Below are 23,935 nucleotides of genomic sequence, written 5' to 3' on the forward strand. Positions count from 1 at the left end.
CCAGTCCCTTCATTCTCTCCAATCTACGCTCCTGCCTGCCATCAGCTCATCACCTCCAGCCTATAAAGCCCCGGCCTTCCCACTTCACCGATTGCCAGATTGTTGAATCAACCACAGTGGTAGTAGACACTCCTAGCCAGTATACCAGTGTTTGTTCCCAGTGAACTTCAGTTTTCCTCGTGTTTTCTAGTGCTTTAGTTTGCATTCTGCCTGTACTCACCGCTCTCCTCTCCTCCTCCTCAGACCACACCTGCCTGCCTCCTGCCTGCCAGCCCATGCACTGACCTGCCTGTTTGCATCTTGCCCTGTTCTGCCTGCCTGCCAGTTTGTGTGTGTGTGTGTGGTAAATGCCTAAATTGTGCAGCTCTTACGTTTGACGGTGACCTCACAGTGTTCACCTGCCGTGTTGTGGCGGCAGTTCTGACAAAACAAAAACAAGACACACGTAAACAAAACAAAAACTTATACTGCTGCAATACGGAATATTCTGTGAACAAATGTTATTTTAAACAGTCTGTATCAGAGTGTGTTAAACCCTCTAGTCTTCAGTGAAACGGATTTGGTACAACTGTACCGTTAAAAATAAAAAATAAAATCTGTTGGAGGTGGTCTCCCCACTCTTCCACTGACATATGTTTGGGTGGGACACCTACAGTACATAGGTTGATAAGAGGGCGTTCTTCTGTTTCATCTCACTAGTTGAAATGTTGTCTCCCGTGCGTGAGATGTGGGTTTGAATCCCGGGAAGGACATAAATCTTATGGATTGCAATTTCAATGTTATTGCGTACTGTCAGAAGAGACGAGAGGGCAGATTCCTGGAGAACAATGACGTTTGTTTACAGAGAGGAACAGGTCTACTGTCAGTGGTATCGCATCCAGACATCTCGCACGCACGCACGCCCTTCACCTGTGTTCCATTACTTCACAGCTCAAGACCAAACAAGTTGAGATCTTTAGAGGAGATCTAAATATCACATTTAACCCGTAGGGCTTCAGATATCTCAGCAGCTTGTCTGCAGTGGTTCAGCACTGCCGAGGTATTCGTTCAGTACCGCCAACGACACCAAACTTCATACTGCAGCCTCATAATTTATATCTGGATTGAAAACTCTGATATTATTTTCAGCCGGAGGATACAAATATTAGGTCCAAAGTGCTTGTAAGGAGCTTGTAAAAGCGACAAAGCCAAAATAACATTAACATTGTACTGCAAGCGCGATATATCTGGAACAAATCCAATCTAATGATAATACATTTGGAGCCCCCAAGGAGCCAGATAATGCTTTCTAACTACATGAACCCTAGCATCCCCATTCTTGGGACATTCACCGAAAATAGCAAATGCATTGTTCTCGTTCTCTCTCTCTCTCTCTCTCTCTCTCTCTCTCTCTCTCTCTCTCTCTCTCTCTCTCTCTCTCTCTCTCTCTCTCTCTCTCCCTCTCTCTCCTCTCTCTCTCTCTCTCTCTCTCTCTCTCTCTCTCTCTCTCTCTCTCTCTCTCTCTCTCTCTCTCTCTCTCTCTCTCTCTCCTCTCCTCTCTCTCTCTCTCTCTCTCTCTCTCTCTCTCTCTCTCTCTCTCTCTGATGTTGCTGCTACTGCATGCTAGCCTGGTTAATAAACCAGACCGAATCAGCCGTTGGCAAAAAAAAAGTTGCCTACCAGCGGATTACGGTCTGGCGAGGCTCAGTAGCACGCCTCTTTCCTACAGCAGAGAACAGGTCGGACCAATCGGGACACGGTATGCAATATAGGCGGGCTTTGGTACAGTGACGTTCAATGCTTGAGACTTCTTTTGACTGACAGTAGCTCTGACCAATTGCGTCAAAGAGAAAATGTTCCCCGGGAAATGAAATCCAAGTGGAGCCAGCCCAGACTGATATACCGCGACAGTGTTGTGTGATATTAGTCTGGCTTATTAGCCAGGCTAACTGCATGCCACCTGAATTCCCCTCTGGGATCAATGAAGGTTAATCTTTATCATTGGTTGAGAAACACTAACCTGAATAACACATGGGTTGGGAACATTCTAAAATTATAGAGTCAAATTCAGGTTCATGTTAACTCTATAGTCTGTGTTTGGCTGGAAGGCACCAGAAGGTACTGTTTGTTAGTCTAACTGAGGAGGAAAGCAACATTAACGATAATGAGGTTGTAAAAAAAATAAAAATAAACATGCAGTGGAAGGAGGCAAAGTCAAGTTCATACAGATCAGTAAAAAACATAAAACCACCTGGCCACAATTTCATTTAAAAAAATATTCTGCTCTGCTTTCATTCAGTTGGCACGTAGACATGCATGTAGAGAAAAATCTCAGGCACACCTGGACTTGTCTCTCGGTACGCCAGTGTGCATACTGTATGGGAGCCACTACAGTAGAATCATCTAATTAGTAAATCTCTTATTAGTAGAATCCAGTCCTCATTGACAGGTTTAAAGAAGAGGATGTAGTGAAGTGACTCATTAAAGGTTCAAGTATCTAATATTGCAAAACAGCTCAAATAATACTGTACATGATAATGCAATCATTTGTAGTCTCACCAGACAGACTCCTGAGCCGTCCAGGCACTGGTCACTATGGCCATGGCAGTTGCAGGCAACACACTTCCCCAGGAATAGACCTTTAGTGTCCTGTAGTAACCTGGAGCACATTGCTGAGGAGAGGAGAGGAGACGAGACGGGTGTTTTGTAAAATAAACAAATATATAGTAGATGTAAAACTTCACAAGCTATTTTTTTAAACGTTTTAAAATGGACACACATCGGTTTGCATAATTGCCGATACCTCCAAAAAAAGTCAAATAATGGTATATCGATATATCGGCCAAATTATCTGGCTATCTGGCTCTAATTCTTACTGATCAGTGATCAGAATTGTATCGACCAACCATAACAGTCTTACCTGACAGGAATCTCCCAAGTAGTTGGCAGGACACATGCAGATCTCCACGTTGTTGGCATGGCGCCCCACGGGCAGGGTCCGCGCTCCCTCCAGCACGGCTGCTCGGAGCGACACGGAGTGGGCCGACTGGGAGTGCAGGGCGCGAATCTGGAGAGACTCCAGTCCGACCAGTACCATCATCAGCTCCTCTCTGGACACAGAGTAACCCGTCTGGGCATGACGGAAGCTGCCCTGTGGACGGAGAGAGATGAGAGACGTTTAATAACAGTGTAGTAGTGGTTTAGAGTAGAACTTTAGACCAGTTTCCCAAATTCTCCCAATCGTTATGGGTCACGACTCCCATTTCACATTTAATTTACCCACATTGTTTTTTCTAGAAATACTTTTTATTTAGTACCATACTGTCAGAAAGTACATACCTCCACCATGTGTACTATTCCCAGATGTGGTTCTTCAGGTGATGAATACTCTCTCTCCATGAACACGAGGGTCATCTGGTTACCCTGAGTAACGAGCAGAAAACACATATTATTAATTAATGTGTACGTTGTGTGCACGTGCGTGTGTATTTTTCAGTTTCCCAAGTGTGTGTGTGTGTGTGTGTGTGTGCGTGCGTGCGTGCGTGTAGTGTAGTGTAGTGTAGTGTAGTGTAGTGTAGTGTAGTGTAGTGTAGTGTAGTGTAGTGTAGTGTAGTGTAGTGTAGTGTTTTCTGTGTGCTAGCCGGCATGTCAGATAAACGATAAGATGTCCATACTCTATGTTGGTGAGTGTGTAGTGTACACTGTTTGTGTGTGTTGTGTACCTTAAGTATGATATCAGGCCTTGAGGCCTCGGAAGGCAGAGACAGAGTGTTTCCTCTCATCGTTTGAGTGTGGAGACGGTACCTCAGATAACCTCCATATGAAGACACCTAGAGAGAGACACAAAGAATATGTTTTAAAAACATACATTATTATTGTTGCTGTCGGGGCAGAAACCATGTACATGTATTTTCCATATTTTGTATGCGTGTGGTTCAGTTTCTTTGATAGTACACGTGTACATGGGAAATTAATGTAGCCCCCATTGCGAGTTATCTACACAATCTCTTGCTCTTAGTTCAGTGACAGTCATGTGACTTGGCTGTGAATTTACTGTGTGCCTTACAACCCCTTTGAAAGTACAGTAGCCAAGCCAACCCCTGGTCCCTTACCTCACCAGACATTGAAAATATATTAAACTATTACTAGCAGTATGTGTTCTTCCACTGACATGTTCTCATCTGCCTCATTCTTCCAAAACATTCCATTTCAAAATGTTCCTAGTGTTTCCTGTTCCTAATGTTCCAAAATGTTTCCTAGTCATGCCCTCACTCATCTTTGCCATGGTAAATACAGCGGAATCACATCAATAACAAGGAAAAAACAACCACAGCCGTGGTTGTTTTAAGGATATCTGTAGAAGGCAAGGATCCATTTTGGGACTTATCTCATGCATCTTTCAGTGATACTTCTGATATTTCCCAAGTATGTCTGGTCATGTCATGTGTCAACATGTTCTTTTATAATAAATGCATTTTGTACAAAATATTACATTGTAGTATGTCCTTAAAGTCACATTACACAGTCCTACATAAAATACTTTAAATTACTAATGCATAATTTATACTCTGTTGTGAATTCTTACCGTATCTCCCAGGTATGCTTTGGGAGCGTGCCAGTGGAGGTCCTGGTAGACATCAAGAACATCACTGAGGTCTGCTTCTACCAGGTCCTGACCAGGGTACGCTACCACTGGAAGCTCCTGTTTGTCCACTCCTATCAACACCCAGTCCTTCATGTCCATGGCCTGCAGGAGAGGAGAGGAGAGGAGACCACATCAGTATGTAACAACACTAGAAAAAACTTACAAGCAAAAACATAGAAAAACTATCAAAAAGACACAGGTGATACCAAATGATGTTAATACAGAATGTCTTCTTGCTTTATGAAGCCATTTTGTACACTTTTTGGGGCCTTAGTGAAGTTGAAAGCATTTATTTCATTTGATTCTTTCTTTTCCTCATTGGACCGTTGGTCAGTACCTCTGTGCGTCGTTTGAGCGAGCTCCGGCAGCGGTCCGTGGCTCCGAAACAGAAGCAGCTGGTACAGCCTTTAGGGTTGGTAGGGTACAGGTGGAACGTACCAACTCTACACTGGTCACAGCGAGGACCCTGCACGTTCTCCTGCAGAGGAACGCCACACACACACACACACACACACGGTTAGAAGGGAGATGCCAATGGACGGACAGAGAAAAGCTTGATTTATGGTTGCATGATGGTATCGCTTGCGGAAAATATCCGATATACAGTACATCCAATGCATTGTGAGGTCTTAGATGTGCTATTTTTGGCAAGTGAAACTGTCATACGATTCTGAGCATAATTAAGAAAGTGTGTTATTGTTTAAAGGACATACAGTACTGATGGCCATGGTGACTACATGGTAACCTTGAAATTACTGCCAACCATTTTCAAAAGAGTACCTAAGCTGATCTTCAACAAGCCATTTGATTCCATTAATTTCTGTTCAGTGAAAATAAATGTGCAGAGACTTGAAACCTGCATGAGATAGTGTAGATAATCGAATATCATTGTGCATCAAAGTCATTGGTCAACGTTATGTTATTGCACATTAATGCATTTCAAAGCACTTAAGACAAGTCTAGTTTAAAAGTCTACCCGAAACTTGTCCCTGTGTCTTCTGTGTGTGTGTGTGTGTGTGTGTGTGTGTGTGTGTGTGTGTGTGTGTGTGTGTGTGTGTGTGTGTGTGTGTGTGTGTGTGTGTGTGTGTGCGCGCCTCCACCTTGCAAAGACACTGTCCAGTGAAGGAGTTGCAGACGTCCTCCTCCGTTCCTGCCTCATTGCAGTCACATGCTCTACAGTTGGGGTAACCATAAAATCCGGAAGCACAGCGCTCACACTGGCGACCAATGATGTTGTCCTTACACCTGGGGGAAAAGAGCCATGACGTGTTAACAATGTTTTAGTTTATATATGAATGGATCATGTTTAACCCATTTAGATTTGTGCCGCATTTTTATGATTTTTCAAAAATAGCAGACCTACAAGTTCATGAGCTTGTAGATCTGCTAATTTTCAATAGCTAAAGTATAACATAATGCTTAGTTAAAACACCAAAAGGGGTTCTCGCCCAGAATGGGTTAACAGGACGGCAGCCAGTAGGGACACTGCAAGAGAGGTAGAACAGACTGACAGAAGTCTATGTGTTTGTGTGCATTTACAAGTATATACAGTACTGTGTAGTGTGTACTGTATATCTGTGTGTTATGCCTGTTTTATACTTGGTTGCATGCGAGTGTCGCGCAACAAATCGACAAGCTCACAGTGCGTCACAGTGCGTTGAATGTGCGCAACTAAGTATAACTCAGGTTTTAGAGACCCTGTAGGCAGAGAGATGATTGCAGATTTCCATCCCTGCCTTGTCTGAACAGAGCTTCAAGCATTCCTTTGTGTGTGTGTGTGTGTGTGTGTGTGCGTGTGTGTGTGCGTGTGTGCGTGAAGCACTACACCAGCGTACGTATAGCTGATACTACATACATACCGCTCAGTGGGAAAGAGAAAGGTGAAGAACGGAACAGAGAGAAAAACAATAGAAAGGAAGACTTGAAACAGAGAGACAGTTTAGAGACAAGATAAGTAAAGCAAAAGAGAGACAGTCATCATTCTCTGTCACATATTATCAAGTTATTGACCTTCAACAAAACTATCTTAAAATATAAACTAGAAAAAGTGCCCCTCGGGGCACAGGTCTCCACCAGGGCAGGTCAGGTTGTGGCCTCCTGGTGGCGCTATAATAGGCCAATGTGAAAATGGTGCCATTTCTTCATACGCCTTTGATGGCAATTGGATGATTTGAGGCATTTTGTTCCAAAAATGTGTTTTGCAAAAATCAACCTGTTGGTGGCGCTATAACAGGCCAATGTGAAAAGGGTGGGATATATTCCTCAGCCTAGTAAGAAAATGTGTGAAAGATTTCACGTAAATTGCATGCTGCGTTCATGATTTGAGGCTTTTGTTCAAAACGGGGCAATCTTGCAAACTGTGAAAGCCAATTATAGCCAATTAGGATGGAATATGAAATATCGGACGGATCCAACTTGAGCACATGACCATAGAGATACTGTGTAACTATTTGTGAGATTTTTGGACAGAATCTGGAGGAGTAATATAAAAAAATGTGTTTTACAAAAGTCGGCCTCCTGGTGGCGCTATAAAAGGCAGATGCGGAAAATGCAGGTCAAAGGTTTATCCTTGGCCTCTAGGGAGTGTGCATGGAATGTTTCACGCAGATCGGTGCAGTTTTAGGTAAAACATGTGAAAAGCTGCCTCATGGTGGCGCTATAACAGGCCGTTCTGGAAAATGTGGGGCAGAGGTTTATCGTTGGCATCCAGGGAGTGTGTGTGCAAAGTTTGGCATCGACCAGGTTAACGGTGCCGGAGATTAGCTGTTCACAGACGGACGGAAGGACGGACACACATACACACGGACGGAGTGCAAAACATACTCTCTCCCCATGCCTTCGACCTGGTGGAGACAATAAGTCACTTACTAATACAGGAGATACTAATACCATATTATTCATTCCATTTCAATGTATCGTCGGTTTAGAATTCTCAAATAGATTAAGCATTAAACCCTACATACTTTGTTGTACATTAAATTGATTTATTTTTTGCGTATTATTACAAGCCCAGATACGTGATGCTAAATGGTAAATGGTGCATTTATATAGGGCTTTTATCCAAAGCACTTTACATAGATTGTGCATTACATTCGCCCATTCACATAAACACTCATACACCGATGGCTGAGAAAACCATGCAAGCCAACAAGCCCCTCCTATACAGCTTTTGTCCACACACATCTCATATTTGCCATTGAGAAAGAAATGACAAATAAGGCCAAATGTCCTCCAAATATGACGTAAATTTGTGGCAACACAAACATTAATTGCCATTGACAATGAAGGGAAAGTGTACGTCATATACGAGCAAATCGGCTAACCAATCACATACATTCAGTTGTTCATGAGATGATGTATGATGATAATGTATAATGATGCCCCTCACTTCACACGGGTGTGATCTTTTTTTAATGTTTTGTTTGTGGCTTTCACCTTTATTTAATATTTCTTATCGAGAGATAGACAGTAGGCTGACAGGAAATGGGGAGATAGATGGGGGGGGGGGGGGGGGGGGGGGCGAACTGGAAACCTCACGGTTCTCATCCGGCCACTCTACCCCTGAGCCCTAGCCGTTGCCACAGCAGAGTGATATCTCACATAATCTCACCTGCACTGTCCGCTCTGTGTGTCACAGCTGGTGTCCGGGGTGGTGACCCCTGGGCGGGAGCAGTTGCAGACCTCGCAGCCCACCACTGGGTGGCAGCCAAACGTCTGGGGCTCGCACTGGGTGCACTCTGGAAGGACGGTCCTTGGAGGACAGATGCAGTCCCCTGTCACTGGCTCACACAGTCTGGTACCACAGTTACAGGCTGCAAGACACAGAGGAGGAACTCATGGATGGACTATTATGGAAAAAAACTATTTTATAACGATGTTATGAGCAAACTGACCCGTGGTTTCCTAAACATTTGAGGTAATGTTCTGCTAGAATAAATATACTAATAAGCCTGCTTTGTACTGCTGTGCTGTCCACCTGGTTCCCAGAGAAAGGAGTGTTTGAGCTCTTCTTTACTCCCTTCCCTTGTTTATGTATTTTCTTGAGATAACTTGGGTTAATCAAATGTGAATGTACCATCTTAGTGTATTCGGGCAATTAGACAAACAGTTATTCACACTGACTGTAAGATTTCCACCCGACAAAGATATGTTTATTATGTTTATTATTAAAACGATTAAGTGAAAAATATGAATGCCACCCAAAACACGTCCATCCCTTGTCCGGCCAATCAGATATACTACTCACGTCTGCAGTTGGGGAATCCCCAGTAGCCCGTGGCACACATGGAACAGTCCCGGCCAATCACATTGGCCCTGCAGCGGCACTGGCCTCCGAAGGCATCGCAGGTGTCGCTCTCAGTGCCCACCTCGTGACACGCACACGGCAACGCCCCGTTGTTGAAGAAGGCTGACATGGACACCGCAGAGGACAAGCAGAACGGAGAGGCTGTGGAGGGGCTGGACGGTGGGACGGAGGGAGGGGAAAATACATTAAAGCAGGAGTTCTCAACCAGGGGTTCATGAACCCTGGGGGTACTTGCTGGGTCTGCAGGGGGGCAATAGTATATTAAAAATAAATACTAGTTTCTATACACAATAGAATGTCTCTAACAGTTGTAATTGTTCACTACACTTCTTGTCTTACTTGATGTAGAAGCTGTTCTGTCCGCAGTTGCTGATGAAGTCATATGATTTGTCCAGAGCTTCCTCTTTCAGATAGTTGTGGTGGAAGCTTCTTTCTGGAACCATCATTACATAGTCCTGGAGAAACAGAGGATCACATGTAAGAGGAGGGGAGGGAAGGGAAGGGAAGGGAAGGGAAGGGAAGGGAAGGGAAGGGAAGGGAAGGGAAGGGAAGGGAAGGGAAGGGAAGGGAAGGGAAGGGAAGGGAAGGGAAGGGAAGGGAAGGGAAGGGAAGGGAAGGGAAGGGAAGGGAAGGGAAGGGAAGGGAAGGGAAGGGAAGGGAAGGGAAGGGAAGGGAAGGGAAGGGAAGGGAAGGGAAGGGAAGGGAAGGGAAGGGAAGGGAAGGGAAGGGAAGGGAAGAGAAGAGAATCTTCATGTGTACCAGCCAGAGAGTCTTTCCATCAGGTATCTGAACGGTGATGAAGACTTCATGGTCGGTCACGTCCAGGTTGATCTGCACGTTGCGGCAACCGTAACCATGGGGACAGAAGGAGGCATTGGCCTGACCTGGGGCAAGAAGACATATAGTAGAGAGAATTAATCAATTAATTAATGAACTACTTCATTTCTGAATCAATCAACCAACAAACCAACCGCTGAGCAATTTAAAAACTCCAAATACCAATGTCTTTGGGTTTTATTTGACATTTGAATGTAAAGAATCAGGCTCTAACTTTATTGTCAAATCACATTACAAGTAACATTGGTGACATATTAATTGTGCTGGCAGCAGGCTGGCCCATCGATGCAGTTATGTAAAATACGTTATGGACCCTGTGTTATAATAATGATCTCACCCTGCCAGATGCGTCCTGCATTGATGTAGACCTGAACGGCATAGGTGGGGTGGAGGGGCTGGTGGTAGTGGATGATGAACACATATTTCTCCAGAGAGTGGACGCGGGTAGAGTACACTGCTGCATTCTGGAGACACAGAGAGAGAGAGAGAGAGAGAGAGAGAGAGAGAGAGGGGGGGGGGGGGGGGGGATGGGTGGAGAGAGAGGGAGGGGAGAACACGGTGGATCAGTGAGGTGTACTGTAATCAGTGATTTAACCTGTTCTGCTATGTACCTGTATATAAACAAAAGAACGACTTCAAAGACAAATTATCACGGAGGGATTTCTGTCTGTCTGTCTGTCTGTCTGTCTGTCTGTCTGTCTGTCTGTCTGTCTGTCTGTCTGTCCACCTATATATTTACGTCATCGCCTCCCTCTCCCTGAAGCAGTTCAAGTCTTCTCCTCTCACCTGCTGGCTGTCCAGTCTAATGTGCTCGGCATTGTCAGCTACATTAGGCGGTCTGTCCAGCCCTGCCCAGAGAGGACTGTCAGCCAGGTAGTGGTGTTCGGGGGCCAGGGGAGGAGCGTCAGGTGGAGAGGCCAGGATGGGCTCCTGGACCGAGGTCCCCTGTCCATCCTTCAGAACGAGGGAGTTGGACGGGGTCTGGAAGCGCGAGGGGACACAGGCTGAGCTGGAGAGAGAGAGAGAGAAAGAGAGAGAGAGAGAGAGGGAAGAGAGCAGCATTTGCCACAGTGAGACACCTCACTCATATTATCAGAGACCTTGTTAGTTAAACGACAAGATCCATCATCCCTGTAAAATCCTCATTGTTGATTTAACTAAAGGTAAATGTTATGTACACTTTTGAGATTTTCAAGTAGGCCATGATCCGAAAAACGTTGAGCACCACTGGACTAGACTTTGTAAAAATGACTGAACAGGTGTGTCGTCATCTACCTGTCTGGAGAGAATTGTCCGTGCGTGCTGATACAGTGGACTTTAGGTTCCACATACTCCATACTCCACTGGTCCTTGGGTACCAGGTAAACCTTGTGCTGGATTGACAAAGAAAATAAATACATATTTTACTTTTTAATCAGGGGAGGCACTTTAGATTTATGAGACGAACATAAACTAGAAAACTAGAAAGGCGCAATTATGGGACATTGCAAGTGTGGTTGCACTGTTTTGTTGCACAGTGTGAGCTCCAGTAGCTTGCTAAGTACAGTATGATGATGATGTATTGAGTCTTGACCCAAATGACATCACAAGGGCGGAATAATAAATACACTTTTTGGGGGTTAAATAAGTGGGGAAATTACTATAGTCTGGTCGCCCCGTCAGGACAACCACACTATCTACAGTCGCATCATAGCAGGGATACATTTTAAAATATATTGCAAAAAATGAAATAATGATGATGATCATGTGACGTGTGTGAGAGGCCAGTACCAGGAAGAAGCTGGCGCGGTCGGAGATGAGCTGGACCCCAGCGTCCGCTGGCACAGAGAGGACCGCTACTCTGTTCTGACCATCAATGGCCACCGCTCGGCACAGGAAGCTACACACACACACACACACACACACACGCAGGTAACAGGTAAACACATCAGTTACATATAGGCAACTTGTTCCAGCAATCCTGGGTGTTAAGCACACACGTCGCACGCACACACAAAGACATACTGTAGTGTACACACAAACACAAAATAAAATACTGTACACGCATGCACGTGTGCCCAGACAGAAAGTCACAAAAGAACAAACAACGCACAGAAGCCATGTGCGCACGCGCGCACACACACACACACACACACACACACACACACACACACACACACACACACACACACACACACACACACACACACACACACACACACACACACACACACACACACACACACACACACACACACACACACACACACACACTCCCCCTCTCCTCACCTGTATTTACAGTGCACCAGTGTGACCGTGTACTGGTGTGCACGTGCTCCAGGTGTGTTGATGGTGACGGCCAGAGTCTGAGGAGTCTCCTCCTCGCTGGAGTACTCCACTACCAACACGCTGTCCCCTGGGGAGGACAGACGTCCTCGCAGCTGGACATTGATCTGGACAAGGGGACGCCACACGGTTAGCAATGAGTGAGCAAAATGTAAGGTTAGAAATGATGGTAACACTTCAAGTTCACATCTATAATACAATGCCTAATCATACAATGGCTCCATAACACAATGCATTATAAGCTCAACGGAACAGCACATTAGTCAGTTACTGTATAAAGACACTTTATAACGGACTAAGTCGTGGTTATAATGTGCTGTTGACCAGTTCTTGTTCAAAATTATAAACATTTAACGAGCGGTATGTTATAATGCAATTATGATGCATTATAGACCCGACCTTTACTGTAAAGTGCAAGTTATTATGCAAAAATATGAAGGTATAAATATCTGTATGGCTGTATGGTACAATATACAGCCGAAGTAATTGGAAATGGGAGAAAAATCACTTTTATGATTATTTTTGTCTCTCTCATTCTTTAGTATTCATAGCCATGTTTCACTCTCTCACTCACACATACTGTGTGCATGTGTGTGCACATGTGAGCACACACACACACACACACACACACACACACACACACACACACACACACACACAAAACTAGTGTCTTACATCATTGCCGCTGCAGATAGCCATGTCAGGGTGCCGCGGCGTGATTCTCTCCATCTGACAGGGGCGTGGCTGGTGGTTGTCATAGCGACAGCTGGCATCGTGACCAGAGATGGAGGGGAAGGAGTCCAGAGATAGGTACTTATAGAGAAGACAGCTGCAACACAACAACAACATGGACCATTACATTGTGTGCGTGTGTGTGTGTGTGTGTGTGTGTGTGTGTGTGTGTGTGTGTGTGTGTGTGTGTGTGCGTGTGCATGTGTGTGTGTACTTACTTCTGGCTGGCCTCATATCCAGTGCTGTAGGTGCAAGGATCTGTTACTCTCATCTGTAGGATAGGAGCTTCATAGTACGCACTGGGCAGAAGAACCAAGTAATCCTATAGGATAAACGCACACACGGAGAGTTATTCAATGCCAATAATTTTGTACTTTTACTCAAATACATTTTGAATTCCAGACTTTTACTTGTTACAGAGTATTTGTATTGATACTTTTACTTAAAGGTGTAGTGAAATGGCTTTTTGGGGCATTTTATTTTGAAGTTTCAGCCTCAGACGGCAGGATCTAAGTTTCTGAACCAATCAGAGCGTTGCATCCCTCCAGGCTATGGGTCCTATAGGTCCGTCTCATGCACGCACATGCACAGTGGTTTGTTTACAAAGTGACAGAGAGACGGCAGAAAGATTTTTTTCTAACCTGTACACAACCTATATACATATTTTAGCGTGATGATTAAGTTGAAAACGAGTAATACACTGTCTGGATGTCATCTTGAATTGGATTAAAAACGGAGGATTTCTGAAATCAGTAGCACCTGTGTTTGGACGGACGCGCAGATATGGGTGAGCTTCATTTGTATTGGCTTTTATTGATGTGTATCTCTACACGTCATCACGCAGCACGTTTTTGTTTATTTTATGGACCTTTGATATAAAAAAATGTTTTGGCATCCATTGTTAGGTATGCCCATATGATGACCACGGATATGGTCTAAATGTGTGAAAAACGTATTTTTCATGTCACTACACCTGAAACATTTGAGTACTTTTTCCAGAGTGTGTGTGTTTGTATCTCACCAGCAGTATTCCCTCAGCTTCTATCACAACAGTCCAGGTTCCTGGGTTGAGAACAAACGGTTCCACAAAGTTGTTCTGCGGAACATTGACGAAGGTTGGCTCTACACTGGGTGCAAACACGATCTGTTTGGACTGTTCTGAACCTGACACACACACACACACACACACACACACACACACACACACACACACACACACACACACACACACACACACACACACACACACACACACACACACACACACACACACACACACACACACACACACACACACACACACACACACACACATAGAAATGCATCGTGTGAATATGATATCAGTGGAATATTACAAATTAAGCCCTACAGTATATACTTTACCACGAATAGCAAAAAATAGCCAATCTACTAAAGAAAATGGTCTGAAGTAAGTAAGTGTTGTGAGTGGCGAACCAGTGACGCCCCAATGTGGCCCCAAAGATCTCCACCCCGAGCGTCTCAGTAACGAGGACATATGTTATGCTTGTGTGACATAAAACGCATGACTTTCACCTGTTTGTGTTACTGTACTACTGGTTTAAGTTATGTGTTCTGACCCCACATGTATTATACTCATGAAACAGTGTTTTTTGCAAGGCAGCCAATGGGTTAAATCTATGCATTCATTACATTATTGCAGTCGCTGTATATTGTGTTTCTCCTATAGCAGCAGAGTTGAACTGTAGTACTGTAGTAACCCAGAAACGAACTGTAGAAACCCTTTACGCGTTCACGCTGTTGACCTTGGCTAGAAATGAACTGAAGGAACCCTTTACGCGTTCACGCTGGACAGATGCGGGTCCACGGATGTGTTTGCTCGTGCCCCTTGCTATGAGCACGCCTGGACAGGGTCATATCTCTAAAAATGACGCTATGTGAACCGAGGTGTTAAAAGTATGAACGTGCCTTTGTTCAGTCAGAAGACTTTTGCTTGCGCACCTCTAAGCTTTATCTCCCACTCAACCAGAATAGGGAGTTTTGTAAATTCATTTGATTTGACTTGAATAAACCTATTTTTTATAATTCAGTGTAATCTACGATGGCCTCCTGTGTTATTGATTACCCAATAATACAGTATGTCCGTTGTCTGTGTTTTTCCTGTCACTCCGTGGGGTAAGTTTAGTTTGATTTAACAACTGAATTCTTAGTGATAGCCTGCCAGTGTTTAGACGGCAAGGTATGGGGATCCGGGCACGCCCCGATTCGGAAGTACAGGAATGGTTATTTTTTATGATGATAGTGGCTCGCCACCTCTCTCAATCCTTCCACGGGCGGAGAAAGGGAGGACAGGCTGCATGAAGAGGCTTGCATACGTTGCCAGTCCAAAGAGGTCAAAGTGGCTATATTTCAACGTCTCAGTGGAGCCGGTTGAAGTACATTGGCCACGCATGTATACTGTGTTTTAACATTTAACCCCTTGCGTCCCGATATTCTATACGGGTTCATGCAGGCGGAACAATGTGATAATTGTATGCTATGACCTGACCAGTCTGAGGCGCGCTATCTCTTCACGAGAGTTCGCGCAGTGCACATACAAGTGGAAAAGCAGCTATAAATCTCTGCCTCATAAAAGCCATAGATTAAAAGTTGCGAGTGTGTTTATATATCTTCCCCTGTATCCCTCAATCCCTGACGCCTCATACAAGTGAGCTCGGGACGAGCGGACGTGTGGGAGGCATAGGGAGTCTCCCGTGCTGGCTTTGATGCCCGCGCCGGGACTTTACGCACACTGCATAAACTTGTGCTTGTGAACGTGATACAGATAGGATAGTTTTAAGGTTTTAATTAGGGTCACTCCTGATAGCCTCGTACAAGCAGGCCATCAGCGGTGGGTAACGGAGTGTGTGTACTTTACACAGTGTGTTAGTCTTGTGTCGCACAAATGGTGTGTCTCCGGGCTGCAGAATGAGTCAAAGGTGTTATAGCATGATATTATAAGTTATTAATGGCATATTTAATGAAACATAATATTGTGTGCTCTGTAGGGGAGCTATACAGTACTAATATGTACATGTATGGACGGAAGCCACTTGTAATGGGTTTATCTTTTGAAGAGGTGTTTTTAACACCTTAGCTACTAGTGATTTGTAGCACAGCTATTTGAGATGAAGAGAAGACCGTGAAAGTCCTGGCGTACTGGGCTACTATACTGCTTAGCACACAGAAGTAGACCAGTGTTCAGGCGGAGAGGGTGATGATAGCCAGCTCTCTTTTACAGTAAGTATACATGATTTGAATATGCTTGGACATTTCACATTTAAGGCCTAATATTTCTACCATTGCTACAAAACCTGTGGACAGTGTCATGGAATTCTGGATCAATCAGCAATTGATGAGGCAAATAGGAGTCGAGACAAGATTCTAAGTGGTGATGGTTTTATGCTGTACATGATGATGTCATGGGGAGAAGTTCAATAGCACTACAGGTCAGTGGCATGGTAGATATCATAGTTAATTACAGTATACTGTACTATACTTCAAGGACAAACTGAACCACAACAAGATAGGCTGTACCAAAACAATAGCTATTAGGCCTAGTGGAGACATGTAGGCTCTTACAAGCTACTAGTTATCATAATGTATCATAAATAGGGTTACATATCACCAGTCACAATAACAACATAGTACAAGGAATCATACTTCTGCAATAGCCAGACATTATGGGCATCAACAAGAACTTGAAGGGTTAATTTAGGTCTGATAATGTACCAGCATATACGCACACGCACGCACGCACGCACGCACGCACGCACGCACGCACGCACGCACGCACGCACGCACGCACGCTCACAAATAAACAGGAAGTACAGTAAGTAAAAAAACCTTTTAACACAAAGTCAAAAAGACCTGTGATAGGTGGAAGACATACCTCTGCGGCTGTTCTGATAGGCCGTTATTTTACCGTTGGAGGTGGAGCCTTCAGAGTTAATGTATCTGAGGATGATACGAGTCAGATACACGTCTGCCTCGCTCACATGAACCTGCAGCCTCACTGCAGTCTACAGCAGGGAGGAGGAGGAGAGGAGGAAGGGAACACAGAGGAAAGGATAGGAGGATGAAAGGAAAAGGGGGAAAGAACATAGCAAAGAGTAAGGGATAGATGAAAGACAGGAGAGGAGGTAAAGAGTGGAATAGCAGAGAATAAAGCCTTAGTCACAGAGCCTGTACTACTACTAGGTGCTATGTGAGAGACCCTACCAGGTGATAATATGTGACTCTAGCAGTGTACCAGGTGAGCTTAGGCCACAACTCCATCTACTCCTCGAGCCAGAGGAGAGGAGCGAGGGACGGAGATGACGAGGAGAGATGAGAACGATGAGAGGAGGGCGAAGGTATCCCGGGGTAGGAGTGAGGGAGGCGGAGGAGAAGAAGAAAAGGGAATGGAAATGACCTTTCTATATATGGACCGATAGCTTGGTAGTCCTTGGAGCGAGCGATCGGAATTAAGGGAGCGGAGGGAAGAGTAGGGAGGAAGGCAAAGTGGATGGATGGATGGATGGATGGATGGATGGATGGATGGATGGATGAGAGGAGCAGGGAAGAAAGGTAATGGAAGAGTAAGGAGAACGGCGGAGGGTAAAGTCTTATTTACACTTTGTGCGTCCCAGACAGTGTCACACACCAAGTCGTCGCTGTCAGGTGGAAACCTTGCAGCCCTGATGAAGACCGTATAGGTCGAAACATGTCGGTTCAATAAAATATTTCCTCCTTTTAACATTAAGTGTGCCCGGATCTCCTCTCTGCTCTATATGGAAACCTTGTATGATGAAGTATGGCAATAACTTATAAAATTCAATTTTGAAATGTGGAGATACGAGGTTTCTGCCCAACAGCAACAAAATCGACAAGCTCACAACATTGCACAACAGCTTGTAGATTTGCTGTTTTTGACGCGTGACACTGTCGCACGACAAGAGTATAAATTAAGCATTACACCAAAATATAGAGAAAGACAAAAACCACCAACACGAAACCACCACCACAAGCAGCAAGCCTTCAAACCAGTACCACCACCATCCCTCAAACCAGTACCACCACCATCCCTCAAACCAGTACCACCACCATCCCTCAAACCAGTACCACCACCATCCCTCAAACCAGTGGACGACTTGGCTTTGGAGGGGCTTGGATTTCCCTTCAAAGGGTTTTGTTAGCTTCATTCTGTATTAAATCCACCAGGGCTCTGGTTGCCACAAGCAGAACATTCTAGCTTGTGGCAAGTTGCACTCACTGGTATGAATGAAAATGTTTACATTTTCATTTAAAAACATAAAAAGTATCTGGACAGGACACATCAAAATGCCAAGTTATCTTGAAATACCCATGCAACATTCAGACACAGAGGAAGCAGTACACACACCCAGTACACTGTATAGATCGGTCCATTTGGTTACATGTGTACACTCACAATGGAGTAGACAGAGAGTATTTATTGTTCCCCGGGGGAGGGGATATTACTTTTCTGCATTCACCCAGCAGATGGCTACTGTACTTAGATGGCTCAGATGAGCACACAAGAGCTGTTATGGTTTAATGTAGAGTGACCAACCGAGGGTCAAACTGGTAGCCACTCAGCTAACGGCTGGCTCATGTCGCTGATGACACTGAGAAGCTACCGACATATCAGTAATGATTGAGGATTTAAAACAACATCTTAATGCATTCATATTCGTAGTACATCATGAGAAGTCATATTTTCTATCATTTAAAATACTAGAGCGGTGCCCGTTGGGCACTGGCCTACTTGGAACGGGCAATGAATCCAGTCATATGTCTAAAACACAAAAGTCATGGACCAAAGATGAGATGCTAAATGTCAGTGGGTGTGTCCTACCTGTATGGGAGACATCTGGGCGTATCCTCTCCAGCTGAAGCCTGCAAACTCTACAGGACTGTAGCCAAAGCGCACCGGCCGGCCGTCCAGCGTGGTGCCCTCCTCGATCTCAAACTTCAGGTGGTGGAGGTCTGGGAAGTAGTGGTCTGGACGAGGTCTACGGGAACAGAGACATACTGTGTAACTTTTTCCATTCAAACAAATTCCAAAAGCACGTCTTGTGAGTGCCACAAGAATAAAGAAATATATATATATTCTTTGAGAGGGCTACCTACTGTGCTGCTGGTACTTACAAGTTACATTTGGGTCCCTCTACGTTGGGTCTGCAGACACAGCGTCCATGGAACTCACCGCAAGACAGACCTGTCGAACCTCCGACGTCACACTTGCAACCTAGACACACACGCACGCGCACACACACACACACACACACACACACACACACACACACACACACACACACACACACACACACACACACACACACACACACACACACACACACACACACACACACACGGATCTGATCATTAGTATGTTCTACCCCCAATGTCATTTCATCCATGGGTTATCAGAGATTAGTTCCTCACCCTGGCAGCCAAAGTAGTTCTGCTCCTGTAGGTTGTAGTATCCCTCTTTACACGTGTTGCAGATTCCACTGCACACGTTAGGCTTGCAGTTACACTGACCAGTACCCTGTAGGACCAACACACGTGATCCACAAACATGACAATGTTAACATGAAGCATAAAGATGAGGCACACTTTACAATGTGAGACAGAGCAGTGCTTCCCAAACTATTCAGCTCAAGACCCAAGAGATTATGGGAATGCTTTTTGAAAAGGATTTTTAAATAATAATAATTCAAAACAAAATGCAGGCAACAAAACATAAAGGGACCCATAAAAAGGTGTGTCCGCAACACACAAATGGGTCCCGATCCACTGTTTGGGAACCAGTGACTTAAGAGTGTCGATGGTACTGACCTGAGCGCATTCTGCCACTCCACTCACTGTCCCTGTAACGCTACACTCACAACCTGCAGGACACACACACACACAAACACACACAAACACACACACCTGAGTAAATGTTTTTGTGATATTTTTGGGACATAGTGGAGACAGACAGGGAACAGGGAGAGAGACAGGGAATGACAAGCAGCAAAGGTCGTTGGGACTGGGACTCGAACCTGCAACGTGCTGTCAGGCATGCGCCTATATGTGATACAGTATGTGTCTGGACCGCTAGGTTAGCAGGCAACCCACACCTGAGTATTCATACATTCATTTTGAACTACATACATCTTAGAAGTTCTTGTGTATTGTTGTGTGTCCCTGTACCTCTGCATTCTCTCTGTGTGTGTTTGTGTGTTTGTGTGTGTGTGTGTGTGTGTTTGTGTGTGCGTGCGTGCGTGCGTGCGTGCGTGCGTGCGTGCGTGCGTGCGTGCGTGCGTGCGTGCGTGCGTGCGTGCGTGCGTGCGTGCGTGCGTGCGTGCGTATCTTACCAGCGCATCCTTCAGGTGTTTCAGGTGAGAGGTTCCAGTACAGAGGTTTACACCTATCACAAGCCGCGCCCTCCACATTCTCACGACATTCACATTGGCCCTGAACACACAATTGACAGCAAGATAGACCAGTCAGATGACGACTTTCACACAAGAGATTTTCCTATAAAGAATGTGCTTGTTTCTAGTCTTATAATACAGTTCTAAAATATCTGAAGTCAGTGAGTCAGTTGGTCAGTTTGGTCTTGAGTAATATAGGACTCAAAGTCATAATGGCTGCTGCTAGATCATTGCTCCATGGCCACAGATTGAACCAATGACAGTAAGGAATGCACCGGTTGTTTCAGTGAGTTCTGGGAGTGTAAACTTACCACGGGTGCGGGAACCACATATTGAACGGAACCGGCCGGATGGCAGGTACCAGCTGGAGGAGAGACAAAGTACAGTGTCAGTCAGTCACTCAATTAACTCTGAGTTTACTTGGGTATGTTGTAAGGTACACAGTTACATTATCTTTAGTTAGTTCAACCCTGACAGTGAGCAAATTAACATACTGTAATAGCAATCTAAAAGCTGCACACTGCACCAAACAGGAAGAGAGACACCTTGTTAAGAACTAATTAAACTGGCTGGACTCAAACAGTGGGAGACTTCTAATCTAATGATTGGCAGTGAAGGCTAATCTATAAAAGTGTGTTTTCAAAAGGGATTTAAAACACTGATTCAGCGTGCTTGATCTGTAAGGGCATAATGCAAAGGAGAGTACAAAACTTTTGAACAAACAAGGGGAACACAAAGAGATTGCACAATAACAGGGGAATATTTGGAATCCAGGGGTCTATGTGGAATCCTATTTATGCCATTATATTGGAACAGATACGTAACATGGAGTATAAAAGGAGCAGATTTTAGGATGAACAGTGGATACTCTGTCTTTAATTTGCTTTCTTGCGATACACGCTACGGATTCAGTTGTAGTTTGCCTTGTTCATTCCGTCTGTATTCCTGTCTCCTCCCTGGACATCTGACTTACCTCAACAATATTTTAAAAAGCATTTTTAAATAGTTCAAACAGGCGATCTACAAGTTCACAACGCGTCAAAATAGATCCGATTGAAGTATTTTAATGTTGTTTTCCAAAATAGTAAAAAAGGCAAAGAAGTTTAGGGATAACATAAATGTAAGGGAATATATCTGACTAGGTGGTCATTGTCGGGAGATAATTCACCGAAAGGGAGTTATAACCACCAAGGCAAAGCCGAGGTGGTTAATCACCCTGAAGGTACACACACACACACACACACACACACACACACACACACACACACACACACACACACACACACACACACACACACACACACACACACACACACACACACACACACACACACACACACACGTATGTTTATGATTTCATGTAAAGGCACAGCGTGGCTCGAGTTCTACTGCTTATTGTCAAGCAGAGCAATGATCTGAGTGTTAGAGAATTCTGGATATGAATGCTCTCAAACTATATTAATTCTGGCTGTCTCCTGTTACAAGACCTTGCTGTAGCATGCAAGCAATATTGCCTATTATTGACCAATGTCAAAGACGCTATATGACCGTGAGCATCCAATTACAGAAGAATGAAGTGTGACAATAGTCACAAAGAATATTTTCAATTGGATTGCAGAGAAACCTGGTTAAGACCGGCAGTTATATTCTTGAGGATTTGGGACTTGGACACATTCAGATAATGACATCTGGTGAGAGCGAACCAACATTAATGTCAGTTGAACCTTTCGTTGGGACCAGGGATAGCAAGCATGTTGGAATACATTATATTTCGTCATGTACCATTGCCTGTACTATGTTCTACCTAATAAACAAAGGCAATAAAAATGAATAAAGTCTGAGTAGCGTGACTGATGTGATATATGGATTTTGTTGAGCATCTTATCAGTGAAGGAAACTGCACTACGTAATTTTGACAGCATTTAATCATTTAGAAATCAATCCATCACATTCAACATTGCTGCTTTGTGCAGCAAGTGCAAGTACTTGCGTGTGCTCCTGTGTGTTTGTAGCCTAGTACGTATTTGGGTGTGATGGGTATAAGTCCTACCTGACTGTGGCCTAGTGATGGCGCTCTCGTACACTGGGATCCCCTCGCCCACAGAGTTGAAGGCCTTCAGTGTGATCACATAGTGGGAGCTGGGATCTGAGAGATGAGATGATGAGATGAGCTATACTTTATGGTAACGGAATCCAGAGGAAAGTACACACATCTACAAAAAACTTTCAGGTGCTGAACAAAAAGATACGTACAGGAGAAGGAGAAGTAGTCAGCACACTGTTTGTAGCTCCCACGGGAATTTTATTTAAGGTATAAGGATGACAACGTTTCGACCCCTTATGGGTCTTCGTCAGGTATGAGAGGACATTTAAGGTATAAGGATGACAACGTTTCAACCCCTTATGGGTCTTCGTCAGGTATGAGGAGCATAGATACTACTTCTCCGAAGACCCATAAGGGGTCGAAAGTTCGAAACGTTGTCATCCTTATACCTTAAATAAAATTCCTGTGGGAAACAGTGTGCGGACTACTTCTCCTTCTCATATACTTTATTGTCCCACAAGGGGAAATTTGTCTCGGGCAAAAGTGCAGTAATACATTAACGTTTTTTAAAACACAGACAAACAATACACAATAGCAGCATTGTACAAGGTATAGTATCACAGAGTATCACAAGAGATCAGTGCAATTTTGCAATCGGAGAAGGTATATGAATATAAAAAGTACAAGAATATTCACAAGGTATAGTATCACACGGTAAGAACAATAAATAACAGACAAAAGTCAAGAAGTCCATTCCCCACTAAGAGCTATGAACTATGTGGCGGTTGTTCAGTAGAACAATTGAAGTGGGAAGGAAAGAGAGTTTGAAGCGGTTTCTCTTGCAACGACACGCTCTATAACGTCTACCAGAGGGTAACAGCTCATACTCTGAAGATAATATATGTGAAGGATCAGACAACACTCTATTTGACAGACTGAGCACCGTTTTCTCAAAGATTGTCTGAAGAGATGGAGAATCTTTCCTACCAATTACCTTCATGGCTGTTTTTTCCATTTTAGCTATTCTAGATTTGAGCTGGACAGAGTGTCCCAAACCAAGCTAACATGCCATAGCCTATCTAATAATGCTACCTAGCACTGCATCATAGAAGGTTGAAATGACTCCCTTGCCCTTGAGAGGGAGAGGAAGGGAGGGGGAAAGGGAGAGATGAAACGGAAAGATACACGGATGGGATGCTGCAAGCTAATCAAGCTGATGCTGTCGAGACCCACTCATCAGAACTGCAATATTAGTGAATATCTGAATAGTCATTCCTCTCGCTTTATGCTTATTCTGATTATTTTATTCTTAACTGCACGGCACGCCTCATCCTAGAATATTAAACTTAGGACATGAGCCCAATATTGTAATAAGTTTGAGTTTAATTAAGTTTAATTAATAGATATCAATGGGATCTGGCAAAACCAAAAGAAACGTCCCACAAAGACAATAGCCTAGTAAATATGTGGGATGCTTTTCCCCATGGTTTGGGTTTTCTAATGTTCTTAGGGGGAAAAAAAGACCACTGCTCATCAATTTATTATCGCTGCCATTGTAATGATTCTTGACTGAGTATTCATATTGTTATGATATTGGAAGAAAACAATGGTTCAGTATCTTCTAA

The 23,935-nt window shown here is 44.2% G+C and overlaps 2 protein-coding genes across 2 annotated transcripts in view; both read right to left on the reverse strand.

The window, feature by feature from the left end:
- Positions 1-23,935, reverse strand: part of LOC306932139 (receptor-type tyrosine-protein phosphatase S-like) — a gene marked incomplete at its 3' end in the record, with an annotated part of 74,447 nt that overhangs the window by 4,123 nt on the left and 46,389 nt on the right. The window contains exon 17 of the mRNA XM_079513841.1: positions 22,317-22,412. Coding sequence (XP_079369967.1) covers positions 22,317-22,412 — 96 coding nt within the window. The remainder of the gene's footprint in view (positions 1-22,316; positions 22,413-23,935) is intronic.
- On the reverse strand, positions 352-20,284 carry LOC306942781 (laminin subunit alpha-5-like; the record flags this gene model as incomplete). The annotated part of the gene is made up of 22 exons (XM_079528870.1): positions 352-420; positions 2,900-3,130; positions 3,319-3,402; positions 3,702-3,809; positions 4,565-4,726; positions 4,962-5,102; positions 5,725-5,869; positions 8,235-8,436; positions 8,871-9,082; positions 9,270-9,385; positions 9,690-9,814; positions 10,105-10,231; positions 10,554-10,748; positions 11,538-11,646; positions 12,036-12,199; positions 12,768-12,921; positions 13,043-13,146; positions 13,846-13,988; positions 16,735-16,864; positions 18,700-18,845; positions 19,290-19,395; positions 20,207-20,284. The coding sequence occupies 22 exons, from the start codon at positions 20,282-20,284 to the stop codon at positions 352-354; spliced, it is 3,051 nt and encodes a 1,016-aa protein (XP_079384996.1).

This window comes from Electrona antarctica, assembly GCF_951216825.1.
Source record: "Electrona antarctica genome assembly, chromosome: 2".
Lineage (NCBI taxonomy): Eukaryota > Metazoa > Chordata > Actinopteri > Myctophiformes > Myctophidae > Electrona > Electrona antarctica.